Here is a 13,804-nt window from a genome sequence, read left to right as displayed (position 1 = left end):
TGAGGAGAGTAGGCTGCTACATAATAAGGAAGCCGCTACAGGAAAGAGGCTATTTTGGGATAAGGCTGGATGCATAAGTAAAGTTGAACATTGCAAGGAGTTGAATGACAAGGTGAGAAATCTATATGCATCCAATAAGGAATAATGGCACAAGTTTCTTACCTGTTTGCAGGAGTAAACAAGGGTTATTTTAGGAAGATAAAAATGATTACTCAAGATCTCTTTACAATATTACTTTTGGATCTTTTCCAGATTAAACAGAAATTGCTTTATTTCGTCATTACTTCCTTTTACATAATTTCAAATTGCTTTCAAAGGCAGCAATTTCTGACAGCTATTTCTACCTATACTACTTAAGTAGGACATCCTCCTCCACGTAAGCTGAACAGACATTGACAATCCAGCTGTCATAGAAACCAACTATTTTTGTGCTTTCATAAAATACATCAAGACTTTTTTCCGAAGTATTTAAGAAAATAACATTCTGAACAGCTTCTGGTGGTGAAAAAAATCACATAGGATGCCAAACTCATCCCTATACCTACAAAGCTGACTCAAGGAAAAAACCTGTTTTGTTTTGGTTGGTGAAGCAACAGCATAAGTAAGTGCTTTGCAAAATGATTCAGGCAACTGAGCTCTCCAGTACTACATGGAACTTCTGTGATGAAACAGAATCTCTGGCAGCAAAGCAGAGGTAACAATTGATCCATTAATCTATTCAATTAAAAGCTTATCTTTCAAAGAGAGAAATTTCCCATCCTGCACGGTTACAATACAATTAAATTGGTAGTTTTACTTTATTATAATTATTCTAAAAACTCAAGCATGTAATTAAGGCACAACAGGAAAGAGTCTAGGGGTTAAAGAAAAATTTTTAGCCACTTTCATTTATTTTGCTCCCCTTCTTCAAGGTTGAAACCGTGAGAATAAAGAGATGTAAAATTTAGGAGCACAGTGAAACGATGGGCAGGAAAAGAAAAATATAAAGCAGCTTAACTACCAATTTTCTAAAGACTGTCATTTATGAAGAAGCATTAATAAAATATGAAATAAACTTCGAAAATAAAACTGACAGCCCGGAATATCATGTTAAATGGCATCTAGAAACAAACCTTAATCTTTATTTTAAATAGTAATTAAGAATTACAATTAAATTAAATGAAGGAGTAATTTACCTTAATACCTTAAATTCATCATTAAGAGTTTTTAATTTGGCACTTCCAGCTAACTCAACATATAAAACATTAAAGGATACTTACAGTAATTATACTAATTATATAAAGAAATCTGAAGGAAAAACACTACTTTCAAGTGAGTATTAAAATGTCAGTAGGAGACCCCTTTCTACATCCCCTTGGTAAGACCAATGCTAATTTAAATTGATGTCATTGTACCTAGCATGGCCAAAGCAAAAACCAAACCATTTTGCTTTTTATGAGCTTGCACAAAAAGCTTGTGAATTCAGCAGCTAGTAGATTGTATGATGGAAAGAGATTTTGAAGGTGTGAGAAGACTTGGGTCTCAGGTTTGTCACAAGCTCTTTGATCCTCAGTTAGTAGCTTACTCTCACTGAGCTATGAGAGTAAACCATCCGGTAAGATTTCTGAGAGGGCAGTGAGATTTCAGTAAGAATCAAATCATGTAATATGCAATGCCCTTTATAGACTTATACACATATGGTACTGAAATTAATAATTCTATTGCATTAAATTACCAAATCAAAAGACTATTCCTCACACAGATCAATAGAACAGAATAGAGAACCTAGATAAAAATCCATGCATTTATAGGCAACCTATTTCCAAAGGTGCCAAAGACCTACAATGGAGAAAGGACAGTTTCTTTAATAAATAGTGCTGGGAAAACTGGATATTGGCTATGCCAGAGAAGGAAACTAGATGCACAGCTTTCACCATATACACAAATCAACTCAAAATGGATTAAAGACTTACATCTCAGACCTGAAACTGTGCAACTACTAGAAGAAAACATTGGGGAAATACTACAGGACATTGGTCTGTGCAATGACTTTTGGGGTAGGACCTCAAAAGCACAGGCAACAACAAAAAAAAATAGACAAATGGGACTGTATCAAGCTAAAAGCTTCTGCACAACAAAGAAAATAATCAACAAAGTGAAAAGACAACATAAAGAACGGGAGAAAATATTTGCAAAATAACCACTCAACAAAAGATTAACAACCAGAATACATAAGGAACTCAAAAATCTCAATTAGTGGAAAAAAAAAATCTTATTTTTAAATGGACAAAAGATCCAAATAGACATTTCTCAAAAGACAGACAAATGGCTAACAGACACATGAAAAAAAAAAATCCTAAGTATCACTAATCTTTAGGGAAAGGCAAATCAAAACCACAATGAGATATTATCTCACCACAGACAGAATGGCTATATTATCAAACAAAGAAAAAATAACAAATGCCGGTGAGGATGTAGAAAAAGGGGAATGGTGGTACACTGTTGATGGGAACATAAAGTAGTACAGCCATTATGAAAAACAATATGGAGGTCCCTTAAAAAACTAAAAATAGAACTTTCATATGATCCAGCAATCTCATTGCTGGGTATATATCCAAAAGAAAGAACATCAGTATATCAAACACATGTCTCAACTCCCATGTTTATTGCAGCACTGTTCACAATAGTTAAGATACAGAATCACCTTATATGTCTATCAACAGATTAATAAAGAAAATATGGAGGCCAAGGCAGGAAGATTGCTTGAGGTCAGGAGTTTGAAACTAACCTGGGCAACATAGCAAGACTCCATCTCTACAAAAAGTAAAAAAAGAAAAAAAAAAATTAGCTGAGCATGGTGGCACATGCTTATACTCCTGGCTACCTGGGAAGCTGAGGAAAGAAGACTACTTGAGCCCAAGATTTCAGGCCTGCAGTGAGATTTGATCACACCACTGTTCTCCAGCCTGGGCAACAGAGTGAGACCCTGTCTCTAAATTAATTACTTAACTAAAAATAAAAGAAAATGTGGCATACATACACAATGGAATATTATTCAGTCATAAAAAATGAAATCCTGTCATTTGCAACAGCCTGGGTGGAAATAGAGGTCATTATGTTAAATTTAATAAGCCAGGCACAGAAATAAAATATTGCATATTCTCACTTATACGTAGGAGCCAAAAGGTGGATCTCATGGAGGGAGAGAGTAGAATGGTGGTTACCAGAGACTGGGAATGAACGGATGGGGAGGGATAAAGAGAAGGTAGTTAATGGGTACAAAAATATAATTAGATAGAAGCAATTAAGTTCGTATTTAATAGTACAGTAGGGAAATTATGAATTTATTGCATATTTCAAAATAACTAGAAGAAAGGAATTGTAATGTTGCCAACACAAAGAAAAATGTTCAAGGTGATGGATAGTCCAGTTACCCTGATTTGAACATTACACATTGTATACATGTATCAAATATCACATGTACCCCAAAAACATATACAACTATGATACATCCAAAAAAGTAATTAATTACTTATAAAAAGACTCTTCCTTATTTTCCAGCATACTTTGCCTCCAGTATCCTCTGGGCAGAAATACTGAGTGACACACTCATAACTACTCCAGACAAGTATGCTCAGGCTTGAGCAATTTCTAAAATTAAGAATTAGGTGGTATGTTCCAGAGTCCCTTGGGTTCTCAAGTCTAGCACTCCCTTATCTAGACCTTGCAGACCAAAGCCTACCTAGGGTCTGACTGTCCTGAGCGGTATCAAGCAGAAGTGACTCTATGAAGTACAGAGTCTAGGGAATGAAAGTGGCCAGAACCAGGCACTTCTGAACACCAAAGCAGAGGCAAGAAGGGATGACGTGGGTGCAGAGCAGGAAGCACAATAGGCCATTGCCCAAAGAGTGACTCATATTCCACAGGCAAAATTCCGACTTTGAGTCTTAAAAGAACAGCATCTTTATTATGCCTCCATCTTTTCTTGGTTTGGTTTGATAGTGGTGTGAAAATCTGTAACAGTCAGATGGAAAATATTTCACAGTTGAAAACAAATTAAAATATTTCTTCCAGATATAAATGTCCTCATATGAAAGAAGCTAGATGGTTCACCCAGACAGATAGAGCTAGATACAGAGATAAGCATAAAGATAAAGATAGACCCACACCAATTTAAAGATTGAGATGCCTTACCTCTGTCAAGCCTCTCAAGTATTAAGAAACATTGGCTTTCTGACTGCACCTCCATGGAGTTCAAAGTCCAGTTCTCTTTCTTTGCATGAGTTAACATGCAGATGACAAAACTGATTTCAGTTCCCCAAATCTCTAAGTACTCCAAAGGAAGTTATCACTTTGGCCTATAATTTTGTTTTGACTGTAAATCATTCTTAATTACCATTTTAAAGCCCCCCTTAAAAAAAAATATATCCAAGGTATTTAGCAAATTTCTGGGTTTCCTGTGGTACAGATTGTAAAAGTTTCAGTTTTACATGCATTTTATATGACAACAGTTGTAAATTATGAGGGTCTCAAAAGACATGACTTTCTTTAGATACTACAAGGTATACTAAAACTAAAGGCTAGAAATCTGTCTTTTAAGAAATGCTGAACTCTACAAGAGTTTGCCAGTGACAAAGTGGCATTTTATCACTATTAGTTATTCCCCTTTTCCAAACTACTCATAATCCTCTCATCTAGGACATGTTCTACATTGGGAAGATTCCTGGAATAGTCAGGTCTAAACAGTAATTAATTCATCTTGCCAATAACGGGACTAAACCCGAACCCATTTTTATCCCCCTTCTACCACCACCCATACTGTTGGTTTTATAAAGTTACTACTTAAAGACACTCAGGGAACACATACTGGGGCCCTTCATCCCTTTTTACATGATCAAAATATTTAACAATGTCCCCATCTGAAAATCACAGTCGGAGGTTCCTCAAGCCAAATTTCCAGAATAACCAAGAACTCCCGGCTATATAACACTGCCAGTAAAACGTCTCCTTCCAAACAGAAGGGCGAATGAGTTGAAGTGAAAACAATGCCTTTACCTGCTGCACACTCGCGACTCTCATATACGAGTCCAAGACGATCAACAGAGGCACATGGATATTTTTGCCTTGAAATAACTTGGAGGCTGGAAAACAAGTGGGTGGGGAAAAGAAGCAAAGTCACAATCCACAGCACCCCCTTTCCTTTTAAGTCTGAAAAGGGGAGAAAAGTCAAAAAGGTGAAGACCTTCCTGGAATTCTCAGCTCCTTTCCGCCCTAAGGAAAGGAGATGGGAGTTTACGGCTCTTTAAGAGTCCGGGTTTGAGCAGCGTCAGCGGAGGAGGACAAAGTTTGCAAATGTGAGGAGGGGGCGAAAGTTTGCAAAAACAAAAGCACAGTTTCTTCGCAAGTGATTACCGTGCTCGGAGTACGTGAACACCAGCAGATCCTCCAGGATTTGGACCAGCGTTTCTATCTGTTTACCTTCCTGGACATTGTTCAGCCTGACTATCAACTTCTTCAGAGTTTCCTCGTCCTCCTCGCACCCCTGACAGCTGCCACTAGCCATGGTGGCCCCTGCTTCCAACCCGCCGCCCTCCCAGCACGAACGTCCGCTGCTCAGGGAAGCGGCAGGGGCGCCGGCCACAGCTCCCCGGGATCTAGCTCAGCTCACCGCCCTCAGCCAGGGCTCCCCGGGGGCCCCGTCGGCGCCCACGCCCGCCTGTTTATGAGGAAGGCGGTGGCTCCCCGCCCCGCGTTGCCCTCCCTCTCCAGAGCCCTCCTGCTCGGCTTCCTCCTCCCCCAGCCAGGCCCCAAAAAACCAGCTCAGGGGCCTGCCAGAGGCTCCGCCGGGGCGACGGGCCGCGCAGAACTTCGGCGGCGGCCGTGGGGCTGCTGGAGCCGGGCCTGGCCGGGATGACCGTGCCCGTGGCCCCCACGCACGCCTAGACTGGACCCGGGCGGACGCCGCCTCCTGGGACCAGATTCCACCACGGCGGCGGCGCGGCGGGGAGTCGCGCAGGAAGAAACTGACTCAGCGGACTCCGCCGAGTCCCAAGGCCCGGAGCCCCGCGGCGGAGGCGCGCAGTGCGCAGCCCGGCCGGCCACCCTCCGCGACCCGCCAGCCGGGGATCCTGCGGCCCCAGGGAAGGTCTGGGAACTGGCAGCAGGAAAAATGAAAGCCGCCTATCTCCAGATCTAAGAATAGAAATCAGGGCGCTGGGAAAAAGAGGACACCGCCCAGATGGCCCCTTTAGGAAAACATTCTCTTTATAGAGTTCTCCCCTTAAAGGATGGAGAGAGAGGTTAGCCATCAAAACTTGCCCCGCTACTGTCTTTTTTATTATTGTTGTGACTGTTAGTGGGAGAGGAAATAAACATTGTTTCCCTGTGAGTTATCTGAAGCTCTGGTCACCAAAAGGCCACTAAATTAACTTTTGGAATTGAGTTGCACTAGGCAGGATCCTGATACGTGGGACACCCGAAAAGTAATCAGCTCTCAGAGCTATTAGAACTGAGACAAAGGACAGGGTACATGAAATGAAAGGTGAAAAGGTGAGAGAAGCAAACCGAAATACTCTTCACTTGGCATTCAGAATTACTTATGAGTATGGGTGTCTATAACCCCAAAGTTTTTTGGTTTCGTTTTTTGATTGTTTGTTCTGTTAAGTACCTAAGTAATGTGTTTTTAGGAAGAGAAACCTAGCAAGAACATTGTAAACAAGGCTAGGCAAAGATGATCTATCCTTCAGTTGTGTGTTCTATCCTTCAGATCTATCCATGTGTCTGTCCTCAAGGTTATTTACAAAGAAGAGGATTGGACTGGAAGTTACTACTTCACAATTTTAGATTTGTTTTCACATCTGTTACTTCAATCCTGATGACAAGTCTGAAATGGATAAAACTACTACTATGTATCCTTCTTTCACTAATGAGGAAATTGAGATTTGGAGTTGAGAAGTGAAGAGCTTTGCTGGAGTCACACAGGTGGGAAGTTGAGAGCCAGGACTTCAACTCAGGCAAATCTCCTAACACCCGGTAGATGGTTCTTCATGCTCTACCACTTTAATAAAAATGCTCTAGACTTTGTTTTTTCATCAGATTAGTAAGATAGCAAATTCCTACTTAACCTGGATATTAGGTCTATGTCTTGTTGTTGTAGAGTCTTCAGTTTTTACAGAGACATGCTGAAATATTTACAGTTGAAATGGTAGCAGGGTTAGGATGTGTTTCAAAGTCATCCAGTGGTGGAGGAAAAGATGAAATGTGTGGAGGCAGAGATAACAATAACAACTTTTGAACTGGTAATTGTTGAAGATAATAAGAGATGGGTTCATGTGGTCTGTTCTACTATTCTGTCTGTATAACATTTTCCATAATTTAAAAAAAAAAATCCTAATCTTAACAATATTTATCAGACCTACAGTGTATTCTTTTCTAAGTTGTTTCTAAACTTGTTTCCATTTCTGATGACTTAATCAATGTCTCAAATATTTCTAGGCATTCTCGATCTCATGCATTCCTTCTGTTCCTCTGCATTAGTTTCTCCCTTCCTATTCTACTGAATTACAACCTTGCAAGAAATTAAAACCTACCTCCCTTCCAAAGCAAAATAAATCTAAATTAAAAGATGTCTCCGGCCGGGCGCGGTGGCTCAAGCCTGTAATCCCAGCACTTTGGGAGGCCGAGACGGGCGGATCACCAGGTCAGGAGATCGAGACCATCCTGGCTAACACGGTGAAACCCCGTCTCTACTAAAAAATACAAAAAACTAGCCGGGCGCGGTGGCGGGCGCCTGTAGTCCTAACTACTCGGGAGGCTGAGGCAGGAGAATGGCGTGAACCCGGGAGGCGGAGCTTGCAGTGAGCTGAGATCCGGCCACTGCACTCCAGCCTGGGCGGCAGAGCGAGACTCCGTCTCAAAAAAAAAAAAAAAAAAAAAAAAAAAAAAAGATGTCTCCAATTTCCACAATTCATTCATCCATCTATTGCCTATTTATTATCTACTCTATATTGGCCAGACTGTGAGTAGGCAGTATGAAAATATGAATTATCTGTTGGGAGCATTCTCCCATGAACTACTGCAGTGTTAAGGTAAAGTATTCTCTTAGGTTTCAAAAATGTTTAATTGACTGACTAAAATTCCAAGATTTATCAACTCTTCAGGTAGTTAACAAGACTGAAAATGAAGATTACAGGCACAAATTTATGATGGAAGCAGTGCTCAGTGGAGAATAAAATGGTGCTAGAACATTTGGCTAACTTCCTGAAAAGAAAAAAATAATACTGGCATTTCTAATTACAGCAAACATCAAAACAAACTCCAGATAGATTAAAAAGTTAAATAAAAATAACTTCAAAAATAAAATATAAATTAATAGTTATATAATCTTGAATAAGAAAACATAAAAACAAGAAAGAAATCACATAAGGTTGGTGTATGTGACTCCATCAAATTTAAATTCTCTGCAGTCAAAGAAAAAATACCCATTAATGAAACTAGAAGTCAAATGGCAAACTGGAAGAAAAAAGTTGTAATACATATGATGAAACACAATTTGCCTTTAACTTTCAAAAGTTCTTACAAATCACTGGGAGGAGGGCATTATGCCACAGATAGACCAGGAAAAAAATAGTAATAAACTAAGGTTTTGAAAAGGAAATTCACTTTGAATGACCACTGAGTATTTTTTAATGTCATCATTAAAAAAAAAATTGTGTTCATAAACCTGAGTGACACACAATTATAAAGTGTAATTGTGTGTGTGTATCATGACAATGAGAGAAACCTTGAAAATAAATCTAACAAATACTTACAAAACCTTTATGAATAAATTATTGAACTATGTTAAAAGGCATTAAAAAGGCACGAATACATGGATAGTACATATTAATTAATGGGAAAATTCAAAAATATATCAATTCTCGACAAAGTAATAAAAAACAATGCAAGATTAGTGAAATTCTCAACAAGATTTATATAGATTTCAGCAAGATCAAAAGACCTAGTATAGACTAGACACTTTTGAAGAAGGACAAGATGGGAGAATTGCCATCTTGTCCTTTTGGATGTCCAATTGACATCCATTCAGAGTATATAGTAGGCTTTCTCTATCAATTTCCCAAGAAGGAAAAAGTGCCCCTAGGATGAAAGTGGGGAGCCCTGAAAGCACATAGTTTACCCAGCAGGCAGTCTTTCTATGAATTAGAAAAAGCTGCCCCTCCTTCCAGGTAGACACAGCCTTATGTCTGGGAGTATCAAGCAGGATTTGGATTTCAGTCTCTACCCATTTCTTCACCCTGGTGTTCTTATGGAGGACACAACTTGTACAATATAGGAAGCATTATATTTTTTGAAGCTATAGAAATTAATTGACATGTTATTGACACAGCTGTACAAAATGACCAATGAAAAAGTATAGAAAACCCAGAAATACATCTTTCCTGATATATGAGACATGTTGCATTATGTATCAGTGGGAAAAAAAAGGGCAATTTGATAAATGAATCTGAGACCACTACTTGTGGAAAAAGCATCAAATGATTATGTCTACCTCACACCATATTCAAAAATAAATTCCACATGGATTGAACATTTTTGCCTAAAAAATGAAAATAGGCCAGGTGCAGTGGCTCACGACTGTAATCCCAGCACTTTGGGAGGCCGAAGTGGGACGACCTCTTGAGCTTAGGAGTTCGCATCTCTACTAAAAATACAAAAATTAGCCAGGCATGATGGCATGTGCCTGTAATCCCAGCCACTGGGGATACTGAGGCAGGAGAATTGCTTGAACCCGGGAGGTAGAGGTTGCAGTGAGCCAATCACACCATTGCACTCCAGCCTGGGAGAAGAAGGGAGATTCCATCTCAAAAAAAAAAAAGGAAAGAAAAGAAAACATTTGAAAAAATAGAAAAGTATCTGACATTAAAAGGGGAAAAAAAAATTACTGTTCAGGCCAGGCATGGTGGCTCACACCTGTAATCCAAGCACTTTGGGAAGCCGAAGTGGGAGGCTTACTTGAGACCAAGAGTTAAGACCATCCTGGGCAATATAGAGAAACCTTGTCTCTACAAAATATTTAGAAATTAACCAGGTATGGTAGTGTGTGCCAGTAGTCCTAACTTCCCAGGAAGCTGAGGCAAGGGGATCACTTGATCCCAGGAGTTACAGGTTACAGTGAGCTACAATTGTCACACTGCACTCCAGCCTGAGGGACAGAGCAAGGTCCTCTCTTTAAACTAAAAAAAAATAAAATAAAATCACAGTTCATAAAGGAAAAAAATATTAAACTTACAGACATTAAAATTAACACCATACAAAAGACTCCATCAACAAAGTTAAAAGATGACCATAGGCTGGAAGGTTTTTGGAAAGCTTATAACAAGTAAAAATTAATAAGAAGAATATACAAAAAGAACTATCACAAATTATAAAGGAAAAGATAAGTAGCCTGGTTTTTATATAAGTTTTAAAAATATGGCCAGGCACTGTGACTTGTACCTTAATCCCAGCACTTTAGGATGCCAAGGTGGGTGGGTCACTTGAGGCCAGGACTTCAAGACCAGCTTGGTCAACATGGTGAAACCCTGTATCTACTAAAAATACAAAAATTAGCCAGTTGTGGTAGTGCATGCCTGTAATCACAGCTACTTGGGAGGTTGAGGCAGGAAAATTGCTTGAACCCAGGAGGAACAGGTTGCAGTGAGCCAAGATTGCACCATTGCACTCCAACCTGGGCAACAGGATGAGAATTTGCCTATATATATATATATGGCAATATGTAGAAGAGGAAAAGCCAATAAACTTAATAAACCTATCCAAAGATGCTCAATTACACAAGTAATCAAGGAAATAAAAATTAAAGCCATAATGAGATACTATTTCACGACCATCCGATTACCAATAACTACTGGCTGGGATGAGGAGCAACTAGAATACTTTTTGTGGTATTGGTAAGAGTATAAATCAGAGCAAGCTCCTTGGAGAGCAAATGGCAAAATCTAGGAAAGCTGATATGTCTATCCTATGATCTGACATTTTCACTCTAAGGCTGTTTCTTAGAGAAATTCTCAAATGTCCATAAAGACATTTATGTAAGAATTTTCAGTGCATCATTTTTTGCTTACAATGAAAATGTAGACCATATGAATACCTTTCAACACTTAAAGTGAATATATTCATATAATGAACTTTTACAAATCTGTGAAAATTATTAAACTAGAGCTCCATAGCAAAATAGCAAAATGGCTAAATAGCAAAAAATTTTAATACTGGGCTTTTTATAAGTTGCAGAGGATACTTATAGCATGATATCAGTGCTCCAATGATATAAAATATGCAAGGTTTCATATACTTTAGGGATATTTATGTATGTATAAAAGTATAAAAATTATACTTGGGAATAATATTTACCAAATTCTAGCTAGTGGTTATCTCTGGGGAGAAGAAAGTAGAAATGCATCCAGGAAGGATATTTTATAGGCTACAAGTGTATCTGTAACTTTTTCTTTAAGCTTGTCGTTGGGTACATGGGAATTCATTATATTATTACCCATATTCTGTTTCTAACTTATTTCATAATAATAATAATTAAACATATTTTCAACTTCACTGATGCTCAAAGTAATAAATCAACAAATTAACCCTTTTCATTCACCAAATTATGAAAGAAGTCTTTGAAATGTGTGTGGGAGTTTCATAATAATAAATTGTTCACAATATATGAGAAAACAATGTCATAAAATTTCAGAATTTTGATCCAAATTTTCCAAAAACACCCAAAAAAGTATATGCCTAATAAAACTACTGAAAGTAGATAAGAAACACATGTAACAATGCTTCATGTTAGGTGGTCACATAAACAGTCAATTAACATAGTTTTGTATATGTGTTATATACTGTATTCTTAAAATAAAATAAACTAGAGAAAAAATGCTATTAAGAAAATTATAAGGAAGAAAAAATATATTTATTGTTTATTAAGTGAAAGGGGATCATCATAAGGACTTCATCATCATCATCTTCACGTTGAGTTAGCTGAGAAGGAGGAGGAGGAGAAGGACTTGGTCTTGCCCTTTCAGGGTTGACAGAGGTGGAAGAAAAGGTAGAGAAAGTGGAAGAGGAGGCACACTAGTGAAGGCATCTAAGGTTTATATGTGGAGGTACACAATTCAATCTCATATTTTTCAAGGGTCAACTGTACTTCATTGATAACTGAAAATTCCATAGGACATCCTGGATTTTGTTCTCTACCAACTCTTCAAAACAGTTCTTGGCACAGAGGAGCCATTAGAGGAATAGTTGATACTTAGATGAATAACTGAATGAATGGAAATGGAAGACCAGCAGAATAAAATGACCTTCTCAAAGGCATTACTAAGAGGCAGAACTGTACTGTGTAATGCCAGCTTCCCAATCCAAACTTTTTCCATCACTTTATTGTTCTTAGATGAGTTTCATTAAACCAGAGATAAGCTATCTAATCGCTGAAACTTCACTTATCCTTTATCATCTGTGCCTTATATATACTGAAAAAAAAATCTTTTTTTTGGTTTCTGAACTAGAGATAAAAATGACAACTGTGCTATGGTATGATATTCTCATATTAGTTGAAATAATCGCTCATTAAAGTCAAATCCGAGTCACTCTGAGATTAGAACAGCAGAGTATCCAGTCTTCACGCTTGGTTCTCTCAGAAAAAGCAGTCTTCCAAAACAATATGGCAATATTGTATTCTAGTTTAAAAGTTTTAAAAGTGCATGTATATATTAAGTGTATCAGAGAGAACTAGTATGGTGCTGAAACCAAGTCACTGTCTGTTTCACCCAAAACAGATCATTGCCTTTAGGTTGTTGGCTATATTATAGGTAAAGAAATATTGATTGGATTAAACTAAATTATTAGTCATGATATTTAATCTCTGCATGGTATTTAATCTCTATTATATTAAGAACAAGAATAAGATGATGAATCTTTTTATCACACTTCTTTATAGGAAAAAGTAACTTGAAATTTCTTTTTGCAGAAACATTGTTTTTTCAAGTCAATAACTTTAAAATATCTTTAGAACATAGTTTTATGACCTTACCAAGGTAATTATAAAATAAAGACATTTTCCAAATGAAAAAAAAAATGTTTGGATTATATCCTTCACCACTGGTAATAGAGTTTCTGAAACATCCAGATTTTTTTTTTTTACTGTCATATGGATGATTTTAATTAAACCTGCTACTAGGAGCACACATCTTTCTAGAGTGTATTCAATGTGATTGTTTACTTTGTTTAGAGTACTTTCTGAAATAAGAAGGCAAATTCTGACAAGAATTTATATAGAAAGAAGTATATTTATAGATAGGAACAAGTATCTCCCAGAGTATTTATTTATTAAATCAACAACTGTTGTGTACCTATTGTTTGTGGACTCTGCTCTGTGTGTTGGGAATGCAAAAGACCCAATCTCTACCCTGAAGCAGCTGACAATCTAGTGAGACAAATTCTCAAACAATTAAGAAACAATACAACACTGTTACATTCTATCATACAATAGTAGTTGTTATAAGGGGAAAAAGGGAAAGTTTCCTAAGACTGCCTAGAAAATCCTGAGTTTGATGTACTCACCATGCTTAGAAGGGAAGAAAGAGAGGGGACTCAGGAATGTGAGAAGTGAAAGAGTAAGAGGAGGCTCAGGAGGTACAGGGACGGGCTGAGAGGAGAAAAAAAAGGAGAGAGTGGAGGCAGGTACTTACAAGGAGAAGTGTTTACCAGTGAGGTTAAAAGCAGGAAGAACTGAAAAGTGCCCTTGAGATTAGGTAACAGTGACGACCTTACTGAG

The 13,804-nt window shown here is 37.9% G+C and overlaps 1 protein-coding gene across 2 annotated transcripts in view; it reads right to left on the bottom strand.

The window, feature by feature from the left end:
- LRRK2 (leucine rich repeat kinase 2) overlaps positions 1–5,699 on the bottom strand; it is a 145,809-nt gene extending 140,110 nt beyond the window's left edge. For both annotated transcript variants that reach the window (XM_050750114.1, XM_050750115.1), the window contains exons 1-2: positions 5,392–5,699; positions 5,035–5,120 (exon numbers count right to left, since the gene is read on the bottom strand). In XM_050750114.1, the coding sequence (XP_050606071.1) occupies positions 5,035–5,120; positions 5,392–5,542 (237 nt within the window). In that variant the 5' untranslated portion in view covers positions 5,543–5,699. The remainder of the gene's footprint in view (positions 1–5,034; positions 5,121–5,391) is intronic.
- Between the last annotated feature and the right edge of the window lie 8,105 nt (positions 5,700–13,804).

This window comes from Macaca thibetana, chromosome 11 (assembly GCF_024542745.1).
Source record: "Macaca thibetana thibetana isolate TM-01 chromosome 11, ASM2454274v1, whole genome shotgun sequence".
In the NCBI taxonomy this organism is placed as follows: domain Eukaryota; kingdom Metazoa; phylum Chordata; class Mammalia; order Primates; family Cercopithecidae; genus Macaca; species Macaca thibetana.
Note: the sequence above shows the minus strand (reverse complement) of the source record. Positions and strands in the feature narration are given on the sequence as shown.